Genomic DNA, 24730 nt, shown 5'->3' on the forward strand with positions numbered 1-24730 from the left:
TCAAACAGAAATATCGTCCAAGTTACAGTTGCAAAGCAACGGCGGCCTCCTAAGCCACGACACTTGTTAAAACCGTCCACGTGTCACCTTGAATTGTTCGCTGTCCTCATAAAAATTCACTCATTTTCAACTCTCACTCCTCATCCTTCAACTGTAGAGACTAGAGAGAGAATCACCAACAAACTCACAAAAGCAGAGATTTTGGAAGGGTTTAGAGAGAGATGAAGATACAGTGCAACGTCTGCGAGGCAGCGGAGGCGAACGTCCTCTGCTGCGCCGACGAGGCGGCTCTCTGCTGGGCGTGCGACGAGAAGGTTCACAAAGCGAACAAGCTCGCGAGTAAGCACCAGAGGGTTCGTCTTTCCTCCTCCCACTTGCCCAAATGCGATATCTGCCAGGTAAACTTCAATGATTTCAAATCCCACCTCGAAAAAGTTGAGAAATTTTGTCGTAAAAACATGGAATTCGAATTGGGGTTTGCTTGAATTTTTTAGATAATGTTTTGCAGGAGGCAGTTGGGTACTTTTTCTGCTTAGAAGATCGAGCTTTGCTATGTAGAAAATGTGATGTTGCCGTTCACACGGCTAATAGCTTCGTGTCAGCTCACCGGAGGTTTTTGCTTACCGGAATCAAGGTTGGGCCTGAGCCGGCTCAGCCGGATTTCGGCGACGGTGATGGGGTTGGTGCGTCTTCTTCTACTATGAAGTCACGTCCTGGGTCTGGTTCTGGCTCAGTGTCTAGATGTGAAACGCACGACTCGTTGCCGGTGGAGTGCAAGGCGGCGCTGCCCGGAGTTGCCGGGGGGATGTCGTTTACTGGGGGCTCTTCAGCTGGGACGGTTCCACAATGTTATATAGATGAGTTTCTTGGACTCTCTGATCTTGATCAGAGCTTTGGCTACATTGATAATGGATCTTCAAAGGTGCGTGCGCTCTTTGCACCCAATGCTAATCTTATAATTATTGATTTATTTAACCATCATTATCCTATTGCAAATTGCATTCTTTATTTTGATTGCACTAAACAATTGATTTTGGAGAAACCTTTCGAAATTGTGGTGCCAATTTTTCGGTTTCATGAAAATTCGAATGCGAAGTACTGGATATTGGGTCTCAAAACTCTTAATGGACAAGTATATAGAGATTCGGAGGATTGCACCTTATTTTTGCAAATAGGAGATGTCCTATAAGCTTGTACTCTAGGTCATCATGAAGTGCTTTTACCGCTGTTGTGTTGCAAAGGTCCTGTGATTATGGAAGAACTGGCTAAAGTTAGGCCGTCGACAAAATTCTTGAATATTCTATGACTGATGAGTGATGACCTGCTTCTCTAGGCTTTATGGTTATACAAGTGCATAATGTTGCTTCTTTCTTGTGATGTCAGGCTGACTGCGGTAAACTTGGGGAATATGGCTCACCAGTTTTAAGATCGTCTGAGGAGGAACTGGACGATTATGAGTGCATAGGTGAGGTGCCGGAGGCCTCATGGATGGTACCACAGATACCTTCCCCACCTACAGCATCGGGACTATACTGGCCAAAAAGTCTTCAGAATCCGTCGGATTCTTCTACAATGTTTGTTCCAGACATCTGCCACTCACAAATGGAAAACCCTTTTTGTTCCCAACATAATGGTACTGTCTCAAAACGTCGTAGGCAGTTCTAGTCCCTGCTACAAAAATTACCGTATGCTGGGTTTGTTTGTTGTGCTTATAATATAGTATCTGTTGTACCGTTCTTTCTCCTCTAGGGTAGAATAAGTGTAAGCAATCTTCAAATGGTATCTGTTGAAAGTAGATTTGTCTTACTTACCACTTCCCATCATCCTTGTAGTGTTTACAAACATCAATCTGCGATAATACAAAAATGTATGACTTGTATTTGGTTACTGCATATATATTCGATTTGATTTTTACCCATTTAGATTTATTAAGCTTCTTCTTTGTTGGATAGAAAAAAAGTCAAGAGTTATTACCATGCTCAAGAAATTCAATGAAGAAAATCTCGTGTTTATGTAAGACTGTCGTATATTCCATTACCTCGTGACATGTTAAAATACTCATCTTTTTCAAATGTCTGTAAGCACTTTTTTCGTTTTGAAGAAAATAGAGAGATTAGTTCTTCGTCAATGTCTAAGAAACGTTGAATCTATGCTTATTTCTTGATCCTTTGATACTTTTATGCTATCAAAAATATCTCAGTCGGGCTGATGTGACATCTTAACTTAGACAATCTAAACAACTGATGACCTGCCCGTGACTCCATGCCTCTCATGCCATGTGCGTAGCTTCTCTCTTTCACATGCAATTGCACAGAGGCTCATAAGTGCTGGACCTCCTAGCTTGTTCTTTCATTTGACCTTGTTAAAACTGTGATGCATTATGATCTCAGTTTCTTATACAACTGGGATGCTAAGTTGACGGTATCATGATTGATTTGAAATACCGTTACCCTGTGGCGTAATTGTTGACGGAAGTTAAATCCGCAGCCTACAATTTTCCTATGACTGATATCAGATATGATCTACTAGAACGTTCTGTGCTAGTTCACTGTGCATGATATTCCTAGACCCAGCCCCATGCCGACCACTACTTTATGAACTTTTATATTGTCAAATCATGCTTTCTGTTTTTGTTTTGCATTAGGGGTTAATTTGCCACATGTCTTTTACTGTTAGGAATGTTTCAAATCAAATTGCATCTGGAATTTGAATTATGAACAACCTGTCGAAAATAGGACAAGAGCGCATCTGTTAAATGTTTGAATTTATACTTCAATGGTTGGCCTACAAGTACCAGCCAGAAAAAAAGAAATGCAATGGAGGAAATATCCCTTCATTAGGTTTCTTGTATTGTCTGTTTAACGGGGTAGACGCGGTTTGGTTCATTTAGGCTGACGATTATGTTGTTATAGTGTAAAATTCGAACTGAACTGGTCGGATTGATTTGGTTTTGGACGATTTGAATGGTTAGGGCGGTTTTAAACCGCACCCTTTACTCTTATGTTTCTGCATCTGATGAATTTCCATTCTAATGAACGCTATATGATGAATGTAACATTAGCAATTCTTTGTTAGTGCCCGTTTGAACAAACACTAAAACGCTGCATCTGTTTTATTTTTTCTTGAGGAAGGCGGACGCAAAAGGCGAAGAGAAAATAGAACTAATGTTTACCACTGTGTGTATTATATAGAGATGTACATTTGTCTGAATAACACATTTTTGCATATAGAAATTGTGTATGATGTTTTTATCCTTTTCATCACCGTTGTTTGTTGTTGCTGCTACTTTTCTTGGCTTCCTTGAGGATGAGTTCCAAGAGCCTCTCATACATTCCGATAGCAGATTCGAGCATATCAATCGCTCTGCTTCTATCCCTTGCTGCCACCTTCAACATCTCGTCCATTTTTAACATCTTTATCGGCATACTCGTCAGTTCTTTTCCAGTTAACCCAAAATCGCAACTCCCATTTCGATAACCCCTGTTGCTCGCGCTGAAATCATGCCCTTGGCTGTAGTTTGTGCCCGTGGCTGCCACCAGATCACTAATGCTCCCCATCTCGTTAGCGAGAACCATAACCACCTGTCCTGCATCAACTTGCCAAACCCAGACACTCCCGTCTTCCGAAGCTGATAACAAATTCCTTCCCTCATTCACCATCACCACAGATACAACTCCCCCGTCGTGCTTCGGACTCCAGGTGATCAAGTCCTTGCCTTGCATTACAAGCTGCCTCATTCCACTTCTCCATAATCCTTTGTATACTGAACCATCTGATCCTGCAGCATAGAACTCGGGTTCTCTTGGGTTTAATGCGATACCGAAAATAGCGCACGGAAACACAACCGTACGGAGGAGCGCCGCGCGCAAGAGGCTCCAGAATTTACATGTGCCATCCAATGAGCACGAAATAACTTGGGAGGTGTGTAATCCCACACCAGAAACAACGGCAGTCACCGAATCCGAATGAGCAGAAAACCTATGCAACACCAGGTCTTCCACATTATCGTATAATACATATCCTGAGGCCGCCACAAGCTGGAAGATGGGAACAACCACAATGCTTCCATCATCACTGCCAGAAATCAGGAGCGACTCGTCGTCGCTGATCCCGAGGCAGGACACGGGTTTGTTATGCACAGCCACTGAGTTGAGCACATCCCCAGACGGGATGGACAATGTATGAACACTCCCTGACAGGCCGCCGGCAAAGAGGTACGCCCCGTCAGACATGGCGGCGAGGGGGGCAACGGGTTCCGGAACTTGCAAGTTATGCAAGGCAGATGAAGAACACCAGTTGTAAAGGTGGATTGAACCAGAACCAGTGGTGGGAGATACGTGTGAGGCAGCAATGTAAGGCCTCCCAACAATGGTGAGACCTCGACGCGGGGACCTGCTGCCTGTGAACTGTGCTAGAGCAGTGCCCGAGGAAGCATCATAGGCGATAATCGGGCCGTCTGGGGAGCTGGTGAGGACAATTTCATGGGAAGAAGAGGACATGTTTTTCAGGTAGGCTAAGAGACAATATAAGGCATGGAATGGGGGGGGTTTAAGGGAGGTGGCAAAACGAGGAGGGCATGTTTAGAGAGAGGAACTTCAGGTGGTTGTTCTTTGGGGGGCGTTCAAAACAAGGTGCTTATCATCAAAATTTGGCTGCTTCTGATTTTGTTAGAGGAAATTGGATGGTTTGGTCTGAGTTCTTGTTTTGGTTTATATCGTTGCATGAAAGTCTGCTATGAAATGATGAGATTCCAACCGGATTTCTTGATTGGTAGCACTATGTGACAATATGACGGTTACAGAAATTAGTCCGACTAGTACCCGTCTTATTCAATTCATTTTGACTTGACTCTAGAATTAGGTCTAATTTAGAAGGTTAATAAAGTTATTGGATATTCTAGACATGCTATGCATGTGACGGAAGTTATTAAAAGAATGAAGTTTTCGTTTGAAAGAGAGAAAGTGAGTGAGTAATGATTACAATTTAAATACAAGATTAATTTTAAGATAATGATTTTAGGAAAAAGATTTATCAACCATAAAGAAAACTACTAATTAATTCCCTTTTTATTTGGATTAAGCCATGAATTGGCGGCAAATACACTTTTATGTATAGAAACATTTATATTTTTGTTCCCAATTGCATATGACACACATGGCACCTGTGCTAGTGCCATGTTGTCGACCACCGTCATAGTGACCGGATTTTTTCTCAATTGCCAGAAATTTCAGATGTGCAATTTTTCATCTTCAATTTTATTTGTTGTGCGACTATTGGTTTTTACATATATACACAACACAATTAGAGAACTTATGATAAGATTCATTACATGTTTCATTGCACGTCACTGTTGAACAGTGACCTTGAGACTGAAAAATTATATCGCCTGGTCGCTAGAAAATCTGATGAACTAGTTGCAAGAAATATTGGCCGGCCGAAAAAAAGTGTTAGCATTGAGTGGCAATCATGTAATTGTATTGAATAGTATTTATAAATCATTTTTGTTTACTTTTCCATTGATACCTTAAACTAAAAACGTAGTATTTTAGCCGAATTTTTTTTAAGAATTGGTATTCAAGAGTTAGTGGTACAAGTTTAGGGGGATTTTGGCAAGGTGTGAAAGCCAGACTTGTGATCATGAGGAGGCTGAAATACCTCTGTGAGTCTTCTCGGCCCTCAAAAGAAGTGGATAACCGTGGCTTGCCACCAGTTGTCCCTCCTTTTTTAAAAGACAAAAAATTACATTTCAATAAGAAAAAATGTTCTTGATGGAACATAGCAAAATAATCCTGTTTCTGACTACTTCAAGAATAATTTCCATTGTATATACATTTCGACGACAAATAGTTCACCAAAACGTTGCGTGGGTAATTTTTTCCTCTTTGGGGAACGAGAGCGTCGAACCAGAGTTTTCTCCCAAAAAAATTTCTGAATAACTTCGTATGAACAGAGTCTCGCTAAATTGTTAATACCGCCATCTGAGTAAGGCAACATGCTTGTGATCTGTCTCCCGCGTAGAGTGCAACGGTCTTTTCAGTCACCAGTGTAAAGTATACGCATCATGTTCGATTTTGTTAGCATAGCTGGTTGGCACGTCGGAGAAGCATCTTCTACCTTCATGAATTTGGCAATTTACATACTCCAGTTCTGGAGTAAAACCTGCTGCATCAAGACTGCCAAAATGCTGCCCATCGATATGTTTATGACATTCACAGCATCGTTGTTGAGCTGTAAAATAGAGCGTGGACAGAGGGTAAGGACAGAGGGAAATATGTTGCACACTGCTGAAACCGACAACAAACTACAAGGAAAAATGTATATTATGGAGCTATAACCTCTAGGGCCCTCCATGTCCATGCTTTTGAAGGGGAATTAGTGCAATTGAAGCACAAAGAAAATTATGCATTTTAAAAAAATTTCCTCACGATTTGGGGGGTCAGAGTGGTACGGTATCATGAAATTGTTATTATTCAAGGAACCTCCCTGTGCTACCCATATTGCCCATTAATTCTATCACCAGGTCCTCAATAGGATAAAAGACCCCCATACTTCCCCATATTCATCATTATTTCACCAACATGCTCAGTAAACCCATGAATCAAGCTCAAATATAATCAGGAGCCCCATGAAACGGGATGGCTATTGGTGCTCCTTAACTGATTCTATTAGAGAATGAACAGAATACATAAAATAAAGGAACCAAAAATTTGAATGAAAAAATCAAACGTGGGAATCGTTGCTTACCCATCGAAATCCTTCCTTCTCTTGAAGAGCAGCACCTATAATGCTCTCACCAAGATTAGCTATTTGGGAAGCTATTACGCATATCATTGCTTCAGGTGCACTTATCTGTTTGACCAAAAGTACAAGGAATGTTATAAACATAAAAGTTAAGTGACAGACAAATAATAAATACAAACATCGAAGGGTATACATCGTAAACAGCACCTCACCCATGGCGCAACCAACAAATGCAAGAACGATAGCAGCCAAAAGTCCAGAAAAGGTTCCCTCAACACTCATAGCCCCCTCTGTTCCCCTTGGAACTACCTTCAATGTTGTAACTAAGTACCTGGTCAAGAAGCAAAATTTCTGTTATTGGAATTTTAAATTGATCTGGGGTAACAGAAAATACTAAATTTGTGATCAGATCAAAGAAATCTTTGTTGATCTTTAGTCCGAAAGAAAAAAGAAACACGTTTATCCAGTTAGCAGAAAAATTAGCACAACACTAGTTGGATTTCTTTCCCAATGAGAAACTTGACCTATGAAGGGACAGTTGCACAACTTTACAAGGTGTATCCTAAAGAAAACATCTAATTGGATTAGAAAAGAGACTTTGATAGTAAGCCTTAAGATTCTTAATGAATGACAACACATCAGTTTAGTTGTTGACGCAAGTCACTCAACATAATTTCATGACAATCTAATTCTCAGGTTGACACTTTTAGTTCCTAGCTTCTTCTAATTCCGTTAGAAAGCAGAATTCAAATGTAAGCCCTAAGATTCTTCATGAAGGAAAAACATCAGTTTTGTTGTTGATTCAAGTGACGACCTAAGTCACGAGAATCTAATTCTTAAAGCTTCAAATTTCACTATGCTGCAATCATCCTGCACTAGAAACCGCACAGTAGACTAAATGATTTTGTATGTGAATGCTCAAGCATTATGCATTTTATGTTATTTTCACTTTATGAGAGTATTACACCGTCAATGAAAGGTTAACCTCTACAACCAGACCATGATTAAGGCATTTTTATAGTATCAGCCCTTACATTTTGGCTAACTAAATCTAACAAAATATAGTTTACGCAATTCTATTGGCTAACTTAATATAACAAAATATAGCTTCAGTAATGGTCGTCCATTCTTTTACTGATGGACAGGACCACGCTGAATGAGAAAACTACTAGAACCATCTTCTCATTATGTGTCAAAGTTTTGCAGGCCGTTCCCAAATAACTTAGTCATCTAAAAAGAATCCTACAAGCCAACACAAGATTCAGTGTACAAGATTTGATAGAACCTAAATCAAACTTGACCCAAGATTGCTATAAGAGATATTAACAAGAACACTAATACAACCAAATTTTCATTCACCCTTTGCATCTGCACATATCTCAACTTATATATCTGGTTGCAGGCTAAAGATCTCCAACACAATAATTGAGACACCTGGGCTAACTAAGTGATGCGACTTGGAAACCTAACATTACCCCTCCCCTAGAAATCAATCTTGTCCTCAAGGTTTAACCTTGAAAATTCCAGTAGCATTCTTTTGATTATGATTTGGCAATGGATCCAACTACTCAAGGTTGATCTTGAGACAATGATCAACGTAAGCCAGAAGTATATAGCAGCAGCATTCATAGCAACTTGCTGCAGCAATATGCTTCCACAAGCAGGACAAAAGACATACATATTTTTCCCTTGTAAATGAGCAACAACATATGTACTGAACTAATGAAACCATAGGCGTGTGCTTCCGCCACAATCAGAATTTCTAGCACGGATAAGGATACCCAGGGCAGCTACACACAACAACACATAGCCATGTATCTCAATCTCCACTTGAACAGCCTGACCCGTACATCTATTCTCAATAGCATACAACACAAAATTGTCGTCTTGCTCTTGTTTTTACTTGGGCCTGCTTGTAATGCCCAAAAGCAATACCCTCCCTGCTTTGTTCAATACTTCTCTCACAACTAAGCAATTAGAATATGTCTTGATCATTGAATGAACTACTTCAGCTGAGGGCAAGAATCTAGTATCTGTGGACACTGTGACTGAAATAATTCGTCCCCAAATTTCTCCACCTAAGGAGACCAACATCATATCTATTCTTTGTCTATATTCAGTAGAATTTCCAAATTCATTCATACAAGGAATTTTTTTTTGGAGCAACCGTATACCTGAATTTGGAGCCTCCACCCTTATCCCAAATGCCCTTGCAATAGCACATGTCACGATCGAACAACACAGCAACCTGAGTACCACATTTTATCAGACGGATTGAAGGCCAAAAAAGTCATCTCATCAGGCAACCCAAAGGGCTTTGCTGTCACCAAAAAATTGTCTGCAGTAGAGGCTTTGCTGTCTCTAAATGTTTGTTCCCAGTAGACTTCAAATTAAAGAGGCCTGGACTAGATGTTCCTCCTTTGTCACGTATCAACTCATGGAAGCCAAGCTTCAAATGCACAATAATACCATTTTTCATGAATTCACCACTAAAAACACGAAATTTAGAACTGTGAGCATCTTTGGTTGGAACATTCAAATTAAAGAGCCCACAAATAAGTGAACTCCGGTGTTAGAAATCGTCGTATGATAGCCTAATTGAAGATCACAATCATTTGTTGAGTGCGACCTTTCATCAAACACCTGAAGTGCAGGTGAATCAATTTCCATGAACCCATCTTCAGAAACATGAATTTTAAAAATGAAATCATGGGCCAGGTCATTCTTGCAGTTAGATTCACGAATAGACTAAGGCATCGTTCTGAACTGATTCAATTTATCTCCAAAAGCAGTAGCCAAGCCGTTAGGGAATGCAAAACCCAGAACGCAACCTTGGATTTCATGCAATCAGAATCAAGAACTGGAGAAACTATCACAGAATCTTCAACTTTCTTGTCGAGTAAACAAGGATGAGTCTTGGGCTTGTATCTTCGACGAAATTGAGAGAATAACTGATTCACTCTCTCTCGGGCTTGAATTTTTCCTCATGGAAGGATTGAAGCTTGAGACTGACTTGATTCGATTTCACAACTGACATATGAGATGCCATTTTGATGAACAGCGGATGCGAATTGGGATCCGAATGGGTTGCATCTGACGTTTCACCGGGAAAACCCATATCACATTTGTCCACAAAATCGCGGTACAATTTCTCGAATTGAACATCAGAAAAATCTTGGCGAGCTTCCATGGCGTCAAATCGCTGGATTAGCACATTGAGAGTGTTGTTAATCGCAGCAAGATGGTTCTGAGATTCCATTGCTTTCTTCGTCAACGTACAAGTCATACGGCAACATAGAAGGGATTTAAGGATCAAGACTGGCTCGATACCAATGACAGACACTAATACAATCAAATATTCATTCACCCTTTGCATCTGCACATATCTGAGCTTAAAAATCTGCGTGCAGGCTCAAGATCTCCAACTCAACAATTGAGACACCAGGGCTAACTAAGTGATGCCACCAGCCACTTGGCATCCTAACAGGATTAAACCTAAACACTATGTAGAAAATCACCAGAGCATGTAAAGCTGAACTATGTATAAAATCTAATAAGCAAAGACGAAGAGACAGATGAACTATGACAATTTCAAAGAATAGACTATCAGAAGCCGTTCTGGGGTTGCTAATCATGTAATGCCAAAAAAAGGAACTCATAACCAAATATGACGTTATTAAGCATGGAATACCGATATTAGACCCATAACATCAGTTCTAATAACATGAACATGAGGAGCTTAATTCAACCAAACAGAGAAACTTACGTGGTTTTGCCATATGCCTTTCCCATCTCACTCGAGACAGTATCACTTAACTTAGTGCAGAAGCTGGCAACAAACCCTAGTTGCCAAAGCCGAGAATATCCGCTTCCTCCTGCTCCAAGTATTGTGAGGAAAGCACAAACACAGCCAGCAGCACTGGATCCAATGACACTGCCAGGGCCTCTCCGTCCTTTCCTCTTCTCGGCTACCCCCTCAGCCTCCTTCTGTTTCATTCTCACCTTTGTCACTGCCGTCCCCTGAAGATTTTGACAAAACCGCATTACAAAACATCAGAGATCAATACCGCTCAGAAATTAGATTCATTAATGAGCCTAATAGCGTGAAATTGTTAAGTTTACGAAGTTACAGATTTCATGCAAATCCCCTTAGACCTGAGTATCCACTGTCACTATGAAAGTTCAGCACCTTAACTTTTGCATCCCTCACTCAAATTTCGAAGAAAAGAAAAACAAAAAATTTAACAAATATTATAAAAGAACAGAACTTTAAGGCGCAATTTCGTTTGATAGAGAAGGAATACCATATACCAATTATCTTCGCTTAGTATTAAGGTCTAGTGGTATTCCTCTCTTAGGTATTCCCTTGATGGCGAGTTTGAATCCAATTATCAAAAAGCTATATGAAATTAATAGAATAACCAATTTATATCCAGGAAACAGTACAAAATAAAAACCCAGATAAAGTTAATATCCAACAAACGCTCAGGCACATAAAAGCAAGAGAAATTTTACTCACGATGACGAAGTACGTGGCCACCAGGAGAAACCCAGAAGACCCAAAAGCGCGCCAAGTGAGAGTACCGAGCAAGAAAGCAGCTCCAATGCCAGAGGCAGAGAGTCCGGAGACCAGGATTGGAGAACCCAGCAGAAAGATGAGGATGTTGCTGAGGACGGCGGACTGCCAGGTCGGAGGCGACGATTGGATCAAGCTCATTGCCTGGGACACAGCACTCTGCACAATGGCTGCGGGAGGCCTGTTCATTGTTTGTTTGGAGCGATTGTGGGGGTGAGGGTGGGTTGGGATCAGGAATTTTATGGGGAGGATGGGGATGGAGGAGGAGGAGGAGCGGTGGGATTGAGACTGGAATTAGTAAGGAATTGGAGGGTGTTTGGTGTGGAGGTGAGTTGACTATGTCATTTCTTTTGTGTAATTTGGATGTGAGTTTGAGTGTCTGAAGAAAAAGTATTATTTGGGAAAAGTCCATATGAGGTGTCATTGAGATGTTTGTCTAGTAAAACGGTAACGTTAATAAGTTAAATAATTAATTGTTATTCGTAAGATAAATTAGTGAGATTAAATCAGTGTTAAAATGTATAAATATGATTATTTTTTCACAACTGCCCGTTAAAGAGTCATTTGCAATAATTAAGATATTTTTATTTAGATACTTGATTTTTCATTTTTATTATTTTATAATGAGTAACGAGGGAATTTTCTTTTTTTTTTTAAAAAAAAAGTGACGAAAGAATTTAAATTTAAAACATCTTTCAACATTTATATGAGAAACATCCCAACAACAAAATCCAATTTATTGAGTAAAAAAAAAAAGTTTTGAGAAACACAATACTAAACATTAATCAATTAAAATTCCGGTCTAAACATATTTCTCTTTTTAATTTCGAATTGCTTTAAATTTGAATCACCCCATATTGTTGATCTGGACAAAAATATTCGGCATTTCAAGTAGTGAAAAACTGAAGCTAAGCTATGTTGGATAGAGAAGTATACCTCTTTTGATGCACCCAAGTTCGAATTATTCTTCTGTAATTTAGATAAATCTCTCTCTATTAATTTAAAGCTTGTATTTCTCTTATATAAGTTTTAAATATCTTCAACACGAATAAAAAGTTAAAAACTAAAGCCGAAAATTGTTGTAAAACTAACTTTGAGTTTGAAATGTTTGTAAAAAATAATTAACATAATTCGACCGATGCGTTGCGTTTTGATCCATGTTCATCTGCAAGTCGACCATCTCATCCTATTTTATCAACGAACGCTCGGAAACCCAACCCCCAAAAACCCAACACAGAAACAGTGGACTGAGTGAGAGAGCTGAGACACAAAGATGTCCGTACTCTCGCTCGCAGCTTCATCTTCTTCTTCCTTGCTCTCATTCTCCTCCACTTGCTCTTCTTCCCCAAAACCCCCATTCTCCTCCTCTGCAAAACCCGCCCTTAAAACCCCATTTGTCGGGTTCTCGGTGGCGCCACCGCAAAAGCTCTGGTTTCCCTCCACCACCGACCTGAGCTTCAACAATGAGGGAAACACACGGCGGAGCTTCGAGATCTTCAGCAGCAAGACTGAGGACTTCGTTCGGGTCCCTTTGGATCAGCGATGGATGTATGAAGACTACGAAGTCGACGGCCCTGTATGTACTCACACTCACTTTCTCTCTCCATACATACATACATACATAAAGGAAGGTACTTTTTCAATTTTGTTTCTGAAAATTTTGAGTTAGAAATGTGGACCCAGTAAGCAAAGCAGAAAAATGATCTGAATTTTAATGGTAGGTGTGCTCAAGACTTGTGCTTCATGCTTAATTCCTATGTAATCTCCAATTTCGTAAGCCTGTTTAGTATAAACTGTAACTTATTTAGTCTTCCATGTGAAATATTGAGACCAATGGATAGTTTTCTAAAGGATACTTGGTAGATTTTGAATGTCAGAAACTTCTACTAATTTCTTCGAACACCGTTATTGAGTAAATGTTTTCAGCCTGTTTATAATATTATAACATGCATTTTTATTACATGTTGTTTAAATATGCTCTCCTAGAAGTTATTGATGTCGATATATACTTTTCTTCGAGGGCAATATCAAAATGTACTTAGGTCCTTATTCAGGTTTTCCACTCTTTCTCCAGGACATTTGGAATAATACATGGTATCCAAAAGCTGCAGACCACGTGAATACTGACAAACCGTGGTTTATCGTTGATGCCACAGACAAGATTCTTGGACGAATGGCATCCACAATTGCCATTTACATCCGCGGGAAAATTTTGGCAACCTACACCCCCAGTGTGGACATGGGGGCATTTGTCATTGTGGTATGTGGAGTTTCTAGTCATGCACAAGCATTTTCTTCATTGTAATTGCTGTAGATGCAGACTATATTACAATCTTCCTTTTACTTATATGGTAGTGGCTGAGGAGTGAGGAGTGGTCCTTAAGGTTCTAGATCACTGTCTAGTCCTTACGTGAGATCATTGAAAATATATTATACATTATGGTGTCTTTTTCTTTGTTTAACATGTTGGCTTGGTAAATATTGAGAGCATGGATATACCATGAGGTACGTCCTCACAATTTACTTTAGTTTATGTTCATTGGGTGGTTAGTTGTATAATTGTCGGAATCAAATAAGCATCTTCAATGTTAGATTATTATGTCATAATTATAATAGTGTTTAGATTATTGTGCAATCCATTTGGATATAGGTAACATGTTTGACACAATGGGGAATATTCCTTATGCTGAGATTTCTTTTCAGATCTTGTTTAAAATCGTATTTGCATGCATCTGTATGCTTTCTTCCATGTGCCCATGTACATTAAAGCTGATTAGTCTCTGTCTCAATTTAATCTGCTAGTTTATTTCTGTATATTTCGATTTGTTTGGTTCCGTCACCATTTTGTCAAGACTTGGGCTTCGTAATTTGTTTTGAAGGTGCTCCATGCCTATCTGGAAGATTAGAATATTTAAAATCCAAATAGCTGGGATTTATTTAAGCCTCTAGTTAGATGCCAACTGCCAAGTGAGATTTTTATATGCGACTTCTGAGAAATGGCTTTCGTTACTGATATTGATAGCGTTAAGGAGCGAAATTGGTACAAAATCCACAAAATGAGGTACTGTCAGTGTTTCCTGGTCTACTTATATAATTGCCGATTGAGTCTACTTTTATAGTTTCAACTATACAATGTGATGATAAAACTGATAAAGACTCAACCACAGATGCCATTTAGTATATTAAATTTTTAAAACTGCTTATGGTCTAGGTTTGTATAGAATGTAACTAGGCTAAGAAATAGCTTTCTAGTGAGAACCGCCTTTTCCTTTATTGTTCATTGTTTTCTTCTCTGCTTGTTGTTATTCTGGTTGAAAATGGCTGATGTGTTTATTTGTCATGCTGTTGAGATTCTGGTTATTTAGGTTGTATTTCGAGTGGACTCCACTTCCCATTTCTTTCAATATGTCCTTTCTGTTGGAGTTTGAGACCCTCTTGTCCCACATTGGTCAACATTATTTTTTCTTAGTAATTAGAACTTGGACCATTTGGAAATGGATTGAAGGCTTGGGCCTTATGGTTGTGTGAATTAGGCTTGAGGATTATGCTATAATATTAATATTAATTAATCAAGACAAGGGCCTTGGGCCTTGGGGCACTTGGGGCCAAGGAATTAAAATTAATCTGATCAATTAGTTTTAATTTCGAATTAAGTTTTTAATTAAATTAATTAAAAACGTTTTGATTAATAGACACAACTCTTTGGAAATAGTTGTATCTTTTTGGAAAGAGCTGTATACATCCAAAAGGTGTTTGAAGAGGTATGAAAGAGCCTATATAACTGGAGTCCTCATTTCCATCAATCATTATCTATTCTTCTTCCTCCTTATCTTCCGTACAAACTTTCCAGAGAGTAAACACACAAAGCAATTCGCTAGAGTTCTATAATCCAGTGCGGGTTGTAGAATTAGGTAGTTGTATCCTGGTCGAGCAGACGTTGTAGAACCACAAGCACACGAGTGGGACGGAAATACTGTTCGAAGGACATAGCGTTTGCGCTAGCCGCTACCTTCAATTCATTCAAGTTAGTATCATATTATTTTTTTGTAATTATTGTGTTATTGCATTTTGTATTGCAAGTATTTTTGAATAATAAAGTATAAGTATTTCGTTCTGTATTTCTGTTATTTTATTGTTTCTAAATTGTTCTCCAACACTTTCTGTTTGCTAGAGGAAAGGAAGTCTTTTTGAAGTGCCGGTTACTGCGTAGGCTTTTAACTGTTCTCCAAATATATCTTCAATCCTTTTCCACCATTAGTGGTTTTGAGTTATCTTTACGTTTCGACTTTTTTTTATACTTTGTCCACCATCCCCTTGGTGTTTGTTAATATTTTGTCTTGACAAATATCGAAAGAATTTCTCTCAGTCACACACAAGTTGGAAAGGAAAAGAAGGCAACCAGGGATTGAGCAAAGAAGAAATGCACAAATCTTAACAAATATTAAGTATCTACCCTGAATGTAGACTGAAAGAGTCTTAAAACCTTTCGGTTTTGAAAAATTAGCTTTAAATCATTTTTGTATTCTCAGTTGTGTATGCTTTACACTGTGGGCTGGCCCGAAAATGCTTTACTCAAACTTTGGGTTTCTAACAGATCAGTGTTTTTTTTCCGAGTGTTATATTGCTGTTCTCTCTGGTTTTCAAGGTTCTGGAATTTGCTTAACTTCTACTTCTTTTCATTTTTCTCTTATTTTGGCTTGCAAATACTTCTATGCTATGGTGGATGATTGTGTCGAAATTTATAGGTAAATGCTGAAAAGGTTGCCGTATCTGGCAAGAAAAGGAACCAAAAACTCTACAGGAGGCATTCTGGACGACCAGGTGGTATGACAGTGGAAACGTTTGACCAGTTACAGCAGAGGATCCCAGAGAGGATTATTGAACATGCTGTTCGTGGTATGCTTCCAAAAGGGAGGGTGAGTTCTTTTACTCAAAGTTATTCTCCTACATACATACGCATACACAAGTAAAGCTAGATATTTCATTTTGGTTTTGTATGATTGAAATGTTAAACATAGAGTTTAAATAGATGGAACTTGAAACTACGAAACTCATTCACAGCGAAAAAGTATATGCAAGTGATTCTCTCCGCATGACTGTTGTGCTCGGCTTTAGCATTGTTTTTCACTACCCAACTGTTCTGCATCATCTGTCTTGAATAGTTTCTTCTGAAACAAACTCTGTCGTGCAGCTTGGGAGAGCGCTTTTCAACCACCTAAAGGTGTACAAGGGGCCAGATCATCCCCTTGAAGCCCAGATGCCAGTGGAGCTGCCGATAAGGGACAAAAGAATACAGATACAAAAATAGATTTGAAGCTGAACTTAACAGTACTTTGGTTGTTAGAACCCGGCTTTTTTCGTGTTTATATATTTGAATATAGATGTCCATTTTCTACATCAGTCTTGGATGGTTGTTTGCTTCCAGTCTGGTATTGGAATCTGGCCGGAAGTTTGCGTAGGTTTCATTTGCTCTTATGTAATTGAACAAAAATTTGCAATCAATGTCGCAACACGTTTCAGCAGAAAAACTCTGTGCATGACAGATGAGTATCGATATTGTCAAAAAAGTATGGACAATATGTTGTTGGCGGCAAAAAATTATCGACAACATGTTCGAGAGTCGTTAGTTTTGGTTAAAAACATATTAAGAATGCATTTTCTGATTTTCTTGGTGGAAGTATGGTTAAGTAATTGTTCCAAATTCATGACAAGAAAAAGGAGCCAAGATTACACGCGAAGGGAAGTACCGATCCTGCAGTGGAGTGTTTCGTTAGGGTGTCATGAGACGTTGTACAAAGGCCATCGTGTTGCTTTTGGAAGGTTTCACACAGCTAATCAGAGCTTTTATTTTTTTATTTTTAATACAAACGATATTAATGGAGGCGGATTTAAATTTAGAATGTTGAGTGTAAAAGTAAATATTCTCAACAACTTGAATTACAAATTATTTGCATAGTTATTTTGTTTTTAAATTTAAATTTTGTATTATTTGGAATTGGGATAAGCAACAAAGCTGTACAAATATTATGATCAGAATTATTTTTCTTTATCATCATCTAAAAATTATCTCTAAAAACTTTTTATTTGAGTTGGAGACTATTTTGTCATTCATATCAATCAAAGAAATTGACGGTTTATCATAAGGATGTGCTACTTGTTACCGCAAGCATTGATTTGTAGGCGCATATAGATTATTAAACTGCGCTCAAATTGAACGAATTTTTTTAGAGGTGATATTTAAATGATGATTAAGAGAATGAACAGTTCTCATTCATTATTTTACAGTGAAGTGATATTACTTTGAAAAAATAAGAACTTTTTTAGTGTGCTGGAACACATATACATATTTTTTATGTCATTATACAAGTGGAATGACACTTGAAAATATTTCCCTCTACTTGTATAATAACAAATGACGTACTGTCCATGGGTCTATAACTCACCGAGTTCCAAATGGACGCGTGTAGCAGCCTTTGATGCTTTCTTGTTCAATAGTTCATACCTTAATGTCAACTAACGTTTCATTTCTTTTATGTTAAAACAAGGCACAGATACGTCATTACGTAGCGTTTCATACTAAAGAAATAAAGGAAAACTAACGAAAAGTCCTAAAAAACTTTAGTTTTTAACGAAAATGACAAAATAAAGGTGTAAGTGAATAATACCAAGAGTGACTTTTCAAGGTAAAAATGTCCTTAACGTTAAAAGTGAACAATACCGGAGATATTTCATTAAAATTCCCAAGAAATAAAGACGTGTAAACGTGTAAAGTTTTATATGTTGGAAATTTTATTTGGGTACTTCAGAATACTACTAGTCGTTTGACGTCTATATATTTATTATGGCTTAATTCTCTCTTAAAGATGACTCCAATCAAGATCCAATCAAAGATCCAATCAAGATCCAATTCTAGCCGTTATAGTTGGTGGCCTCAATCAACCATTCTTATTATGGTGATTACTCTTGCAATTTATTATTGGAGGAGGATTCTCTTACCTCTTATTCTCATTCTCTTTTCTTCCCTTCTTTCACGTATTGTTTTTTGCTAATCTCTATGAAAAAAGTTGAAGATTACAATCATTTCCTCTTCTTTCTTGTTCTATCTATTTGATTCATCATTCGTGAAAGCTTCATTATATTCTTCACCTCCTCCATACCAATGTAAAAATCGAGTTGTTCAACCAATCCAAGTATTGCAAGTGTACCCTTACAAAGATCATAGGTTGTTGTATTATGTGAGAGAGTTTGCAACATAATCGTGGTTCATGGAGCCTTGTGATTTGGAGTGCTACTTTTACAAGGACGTGGTCGTTGTATCTTGGGAGACATGCGCCGATCAACCATGAGCACCGTAGTGGGGTGTAAGCTTGTCTTAAGGACAAAGTGTCCAACACTTGCCTTGACCGTATTTTCTAGGTTTTTGTAATCCATTATATCATGTTCATTTAACATTGGTTACTCATGTGCATGTATTAATTTTGATATATAATTGCATGAATTATTTCTTAAATTTTTATGTGATTTAATATTGCAATTAGACCCTAATTTTTCCAACACTCGATGCCATCTCCTCTTCACAGAATAGTTAGGAAAAGGAGTAGGACAATGCACAGTATTTTCTTCGGTTCTAACGTCACAGCACACACATGTGAGAGAGCGTATGTTAAGAGTGTGAATCTCACATCGGAAACTTTGCATATTCTTATAAGATATTTCCTATATTAATGTCAATTTGATTCAGTAATAGAACATCAAATTGTTTCATATTGTAGTAAAGATTAAAATAGGCGTGGTTCCTATTTAGTTTGTCATATATTTATTTTCTAGTTTTAGACTTTTAGTTGAATTATGAATACATTTCGCGCATAGCGTAACATAAGCCTAACCACACGGTGAGATATGTGTTGATGTATCTGTATGAGCATAAAGGTCAACACCAATCACATGGCGAGGGCTAGAGCTCCAAACAAACAAAAGTTTCCTGAAACAGGGAATCCCTGAAACAAGCACGACTCCCCAGACAAAACATTCCGGGAAAGTTTTAATCAGAGACCATCACTGGCTCCTTGTGATTGTGATCTGATCTGACAAGTGTGGACTGGCCAAGCTTAATTTTGGTGAATGGCCAGAGCCAGGAATTCGTGTTAATTATTAATCCAAATTACCTGGTGTATACGAAATTAAACATCGTCATGCATGCATGTGAGAGCAACGTTAAAGGAGGAGATGCAGATGCACTAATTGTTATAACATTATATCAATATTCCTTCCTTTTTTTTTATTTTTCTTATTTTTTTAATTATAATGCGACCAAGCAATCATTGGATTAACTGGAATAAAAAAAGAAGAAAAAATAATTATATTATAACGTACATTATAGCGTTTATTAATGGGAAATAATTAGTTCCCGTACATTTCATACATTCCTCAACAATGACTATAGCTATGGCATATATTATCTCTTCATGGTCACGCCAATAATTAGTTATCAACTCAACGGATTTGCACATGCATGCCATTTTCGTGGGATACATTTACAAGTTTTATAATTCTTTGTTCACATGACAACCCTAGCTTGTCTAATCTTCTTTTATCCTCTGTTTTCTTTTGTTACAAACAATAGTGTTAGTCGGTTAAAGGAGGGGGGGGGGTGTTGTGGATGGAGATGTCAATGAAGATTGATCATTCATACCAGCAGAATGGACATTCATTATTGCTTTCCACCACTTAGGTAAACGGTAAACCGCCATCTGCTTTCCATCTAACTCATTAATTTAGACACATATTTTACTTCCAAGAAGATGATCTTTCATGCCACATATATTCACTTGTATATATTTGTTGTGCTACAGTTTATTCCGCTATTGATATCCTTGCTAAAAGTTAAGATTCACTGAAATAGATTGATATATAATTAATTTTACTGTTAAATAGTGATTCAAACTTGGGTCCTCAACAAACATGAAAAGAAATTTGAAAATATATATCCAAAACTAAGTTTAATTAAGATGATATGAGATCGATAATAATATCCAAAAATAATTTTAGTTAACATCACCATAAAACATGTTGACCAATATGAGTATATATTCAAAACTTATTTATGCATATAATATTATTCACAACATTAACATGGGGCTGTTTGCCGATGGCTTGGGCTCACGACATGGCTTACTTATCTGATTAAATGATTGGAGGGCTTGAGATCGAAACCCCAAATCATGCCCTAACTCATGGAAGCAAGCAAAACACTAAGACCGGGAAGTAAAGTTGATGAAATCCTATTTTCTATTTCTGGTGAAGAAGGAAAATTAAAACATTAATAATACCAGGAATTTCTATTGTTGCTAGATAGAAGCCTAGAAATATATAATTTTATCTTGTGTTACATTCAATGGGGATTGGAAGCTTCACATGCAATGTAGTCGCATGGATCCACACACACACACACACACACACACACACACACACACACATATATATATAAGATTCTGCTAGCTCTAATTAAACATGACCTCGCAAGGAAAAGGCAAGGCGCCCTTTTGATGTTCCAGCCTTCCAGGGTTTCTAAAATGCTTTATAATTATATATTTAATTTGTTTGTAGATCGATGGAGGCCGGATGATAATTTGTTTGTGTTAACCATTTGCCAAATTTCCAATTCTTGTAGTTGTGGATGCAAATTTTCGTCTTCTTCTTCTTGGACAAAATTGCACCTACAAAACAATTAACACATTAGGTCAAGGGTAAGAGCCCCACGCACCCACGATGAATGGGGGGGCTTTGGCCGAAGAACCTCCGATGCCAAAGTTAGAATTTAGAGAGAAAAATGTTTGGAGAGTTTTTGGGAGTTTTGCAAGAGTGTGGAACTAGCTTTTTAGAGAAAAAATGGGGTTCAATATATAGAGCATGGCCAGTCCCCTTTGGAGAAAAGGTGGCCGGCCCTTTGGGGTATTTTTGGTGTGTAATGGGTGATTAATTGGTATAATGGGTGATTAATTGAGTGATTAATGGATTAGTTAGGAATTAATCCATTAATTAGCCTAATTAATTTAATTTATAAGGAAGGTTTTGAAGGTTATTGAATGATTTCCTTGTAGAGGATATGGAATAAAAGATGGATGAGATAAATTTGAACTTGTTACCTATTTTGGGCACTCTTGACTCGATTTATGGATGATTCTCCACTGCTTACATGTAGGAAACCCGGTGTGTCTCGAGGGTAATTTTGTCCTCTTCACCTAAAAATTCATGTGTCGCCTCTTGATTATTTTTCGATCCACAAATGCCCCCACACCTACTGGGCTACTCGTAGGAAAGGGCAACAGGTGTAAAGATCTTCTTGCCCTAGGACTGCTTCCTATTTTGATGTAGATTCCCTCTTTAATATGAAATTAGATCCTTCTAGGAAAGGGAAATAAATTTCTCTCAAAACCTATTTAAGTCCACCTTAAGTGGGTTGTTAAATCAACTTTGGAGAGCAATTTATTCTACCCTACAAGAGAGAGAAAGCTTAGAGGATATTTGTTCCCCCTCCCCTAGCAATCTTCTACACTTGCCCGTGCAAAGGACCGTCTTTCGTTGCTTTCTTTGTCCTCTCCGCCCCGCACCGATGTAAGGAAAACTTAATTCTCTTTGTCTTCTTCTTGGGAGGTGCTGCCACGGGGCAGCCATTAGGGTGGTGTGGCATGTCGGCTGGCAGGGGCCAGGAGTCGGCTTATCATGGGCCAAGGAGGTGGTGTGGCAGGGGCCATTACTTGTGCTGCTCAGTTTGATTGAAGCCAAAGATTGGCTCGACATAGGCCAAGGAAGTGGCGTGGCATGGGCAATGGTTTGGGCTGCCATGTCTGAGCTGCTTGCCAAAAATAAGGAAACTGCTTGAGTTTGATTTCTCAGCTGCCGTAGATGAAGCAATCAAGGATAAAGCTGCCAAGATCAGAGTTGCTGAAGATGAAGTGTCAGATGAGTGAACTGTTAAGTGCAAAAGTGGCTACTGCCCCCTAACTATTTACCTAGTTGATCTTCAAGCATTCGATCTTTTGAGCTATGTGGCATTCTCGCACTTGAGAGCTTACCCAGATGGGTGTCAGGGATTTAGTTTACTCTCTCGCACTGGAGAGCAATTAGTTTATCCTCTCGCACTGGAGAGCATACCCATATGGGTGTCGGGGAATTGGTTTACCCTATCTCACTAGAGAGCAATTAGTTTATCCTCTCGCACTGGAGAGCAGACCCTTTTGGGTGTCAGGGAATTGGTTTACCATCTCGCACTGGAGAGCATGGAAATCATTGTCGTGAGTACAAATGAGGAAAACTGGACTGCTAGGACAACCGAAATAATCCTTAGCATGCCCCCGGTTCTTGGTAATTGGGCTTGGTATGTCCTTTTGGTACTCGCCTGCCCCCAGCATGCAATTAGGCTGAACTGCTACATTTGTCGGAATAGAAGTAGTCTTTATATCCAGCAATCTATATAGGGTAGTCCCGTCTGCTCGATCTTGCCATTGAAAGATGACTCGCTCATGTTGGTCATGTCTTATTGGAACACCTTATCAATATCTTCGTTGCTCGGGAAATTGCACAATCGCTCGGTCTGGAGCCTTTCTACTTCTTCCTGAATTTGTCGATGTTGGGAGTGGTAGAGCTCTTGGCTGCCCCTGTCTTGACCTGCTGGTCTAGGCTGCTCTTCTACGTGCTCGGCACGTCTATGCCGCGACAGCAGTGCATGTGGTGGATTCCTAACAGGTGAGGGATTTCGTAGGCTGCTGCTTGAACTTGAGCCGGATTGAGTGATTGCTTCTCTCCACCCGTCATGCTGCCTACCCTGATGTGATATGAATGATGCTCCTTGTGGGCCTAACCGCGAATGAACACTTCGCTTGGAAGACTGCTCATGTTAATTATCGGAGTGTGGCCCCAATCATGAGTGTATGCTCATCCGTGGGCCTAGTCGAGAGTGCACGTTCCTCCAGGCGCTAAGACGGGAGTATACGCTATCTCGGGGCCCAATCGAGAGTGTACTCTGCCCAAACGCTCGATTCGTGGCACGTTGAGTGGTTGCCTGTCGGGATGCTCCTGGAGAGGTTTTTCGTCTGCCCTTGTCCTTCTTCATGACACCTCGTTTGGAGCACGTTGCATCTTCATGCGCTACAAAAGCTGGTTCACCAAGGTCGTCTACTGTACTAGGGCGCTCCTCAACTCTATGACTTGTCGAGACAAGTGTTGTTCACCATTTGGATTGGAAGAAATTGGAAGGAATGTTTCTCCTTGAGCAGTGGAAGTGTGGTAGACTCCGGGAGTGAGATTTGAGTTGGGAAATGTCAAATCCGTAGAAAAATATGGTGAAAATGCTCCCGGTTTGATCATCGGTTTGAAAATTTGGAGCCGGGACGGTTGAACTAATCTTGGACCAATTTGGGCTGCTTGGAAGGCCACGGGAGCAGACTGGGCTGTGGGAGTAGGTTGGGCCACGGGAGCAGGTTGGACCACGGGAACAGGTTGGGCCACGAGAGCAGACTACTCGATGAAAGCAGGTTGGGCCATGGAAGTGGGCTGCTCAGCGTGTGGCACACGTGGGTGCGAGGCTAGGGCTCGGCTTGGCAACGTGTTGGGCTTGCATTGGGCTTAGAATGACATGGCTTGGGTCGTGGCCTTGGTGCTATGAGCCTTGGATGGCACAGCTTGGGCTTGCTTTGGTGGCACGGCTCGGGTCGTGGTAGTGGTGCCATGGACCTTGCCGCGGGTGGCCACCGCGGTGGTTTCCATGGTGGAACCTTGTGGTGGTGGTGCCACTCCCCCTAAGATCACATTTAGTCTCGTGGATCACCGCGGTCCCATTTCTTAAATATTGGAATTTTCACTCATGGAGTTTTCTAAATTTTCTAGCCATTGTATTTCTTTTTTTCATTTCATCAAAGAATCTTCGTAAATAAAAAATTCTAATAATAAGAACGTACGAAAAAATACAAGTGGACTAGAAAATAGAGAAAAAACCTTTTTATGCAAGAGTCTTCTACGAGTGTGAATTTCAACTCTCAATGTAAGCACCTATTTGTGGATGCAAATTTCATCCTTCTTCTTCTTTGACAAAATTGCACCAACAAAAGAATTAACACCTTAGGTCAAGGCCAAGAGCCCCACGCGCCCACAATGAATTGGGGGGGGGGGGGGCTTGGCCAAAGAACCTCCGATGCCAATGTTAGAATTTAGAGAGAATAGTGTTTGAAGAGTTTTTGGGAGTTTTGCAAGAGTGTGGAACTAGCTTTTTAGAGGAAAAAAAATGGGGTTCAATATATAGAGCATGGCCGATCCCCTTTGGAGAAAAGGTGGCCGGCCCTTTGGGGTATTTTTGGTGTGTAATGGGTGATAATTGGTATAATGGGTGATTAATTGGGTGGTTAATGAATTAATTAG

The 24730-nt window shown here is 39.4% G+C and overlaps 4 protein-coding genes across 4 annotated transcripts; 2 read left to right on the forward strand and 2 right to left on the reverse strand.

The window, feature by feature from the left end:
- Positions 1–138: 138 nt before the first annotated feature.
- LOC137715119 (B-box zinc finger protein 22-like) lies at positions 139–1914 on the forward strand. The gene is made up of 3 exons (XM_068454346.1): positions 139–398; positions 509–922; positions 1384–1914. The coding sequence occupies exons 1-3, from the start codon at positions 222–224 to the stop codon at positions 1663–1665; spliced, it is 873 nt and encodes a 290-aa protein (XP_068310447.1). The 5' UTR covers positions 139–221; the 3' UTR covers positions 1666–1914.
- Positions 1915–3260: 1346 nt separating this feature from the next.
- LOC137715117 (protein ROOT INITIATION DEFECTIVE 3-like) lies at positions 3261–4708 on the reverse strand. Its single transcript, XM_068454344.1, has one exon. It carries the CDS (start codon positions 4497–4499, stop codon positions 3261–3263), a length of 1239 nt encoding a protein of 412 aa, XP_068310445.1. The 5' UTR covers positions 4500–4708.
- Positions 4709–5693: 985 nt separating this feature from the next.
- LOC137715120 (protein VTE6, chloroplastic-like) lies at positions 5694–11681 on the reverse strand. The gene is made up of 5 exons (XM_068454347.1): positions 11261–11681; positions 10508–10761; positions 6949–7072; positions 6745–6849; positions 5694–6228 (listed from the first exon to the last, which is right to left on the reverse strand). The coding sequence occupies exons 1-5, from the start codon at positions 11504–11506 to the stop codon at positions 6133–6135; spliced, it is 825 nt and encodes a 274-aa protein (XP_068310448.1). The 5' UTR covers positions 11507–11681; the 3' UTR covers positions 5694–6132.
- Positions 11682–12511: 830 nt separating this feature from the next.
- Positions 12512–16845, forward strand: LOC137715122 (large ribosomal subunit protein uL13c-like). Its single transcript, XM_068454350.1, has 4 exons — positions 12512–12893; positions 13392–13577; positions 16063–16233; positions 16509–16845. Exons 1-4 carry the CDS (start codon positions 12591–12593, stop codon positions 16623–16625), a joined length of 777 nt encoding a protein of 258 aa, XP_068310451.1. The 5' UTR covers positions 12512–12590; the 3' UTR covers positions 16626–16845.
- Positions 16846–24730: the final 7885 nt, after the last annotated feature.

The sequence above is a fragment of the Pyrus communis genome, chromosome 14 (genome assembly GCF_963583255.1).
Source record: "Pyrus communis chromosome 14, drPyrComm1.1, whole genome shotgun sequence".
Taxonomy (NCBI): domain Eukaryota; kingdom Viridiplantae; phylum Streptophyta; class Magnoliopsida; order Rosales; family Rosaceae; genus Pyrus; species Pyrus communis.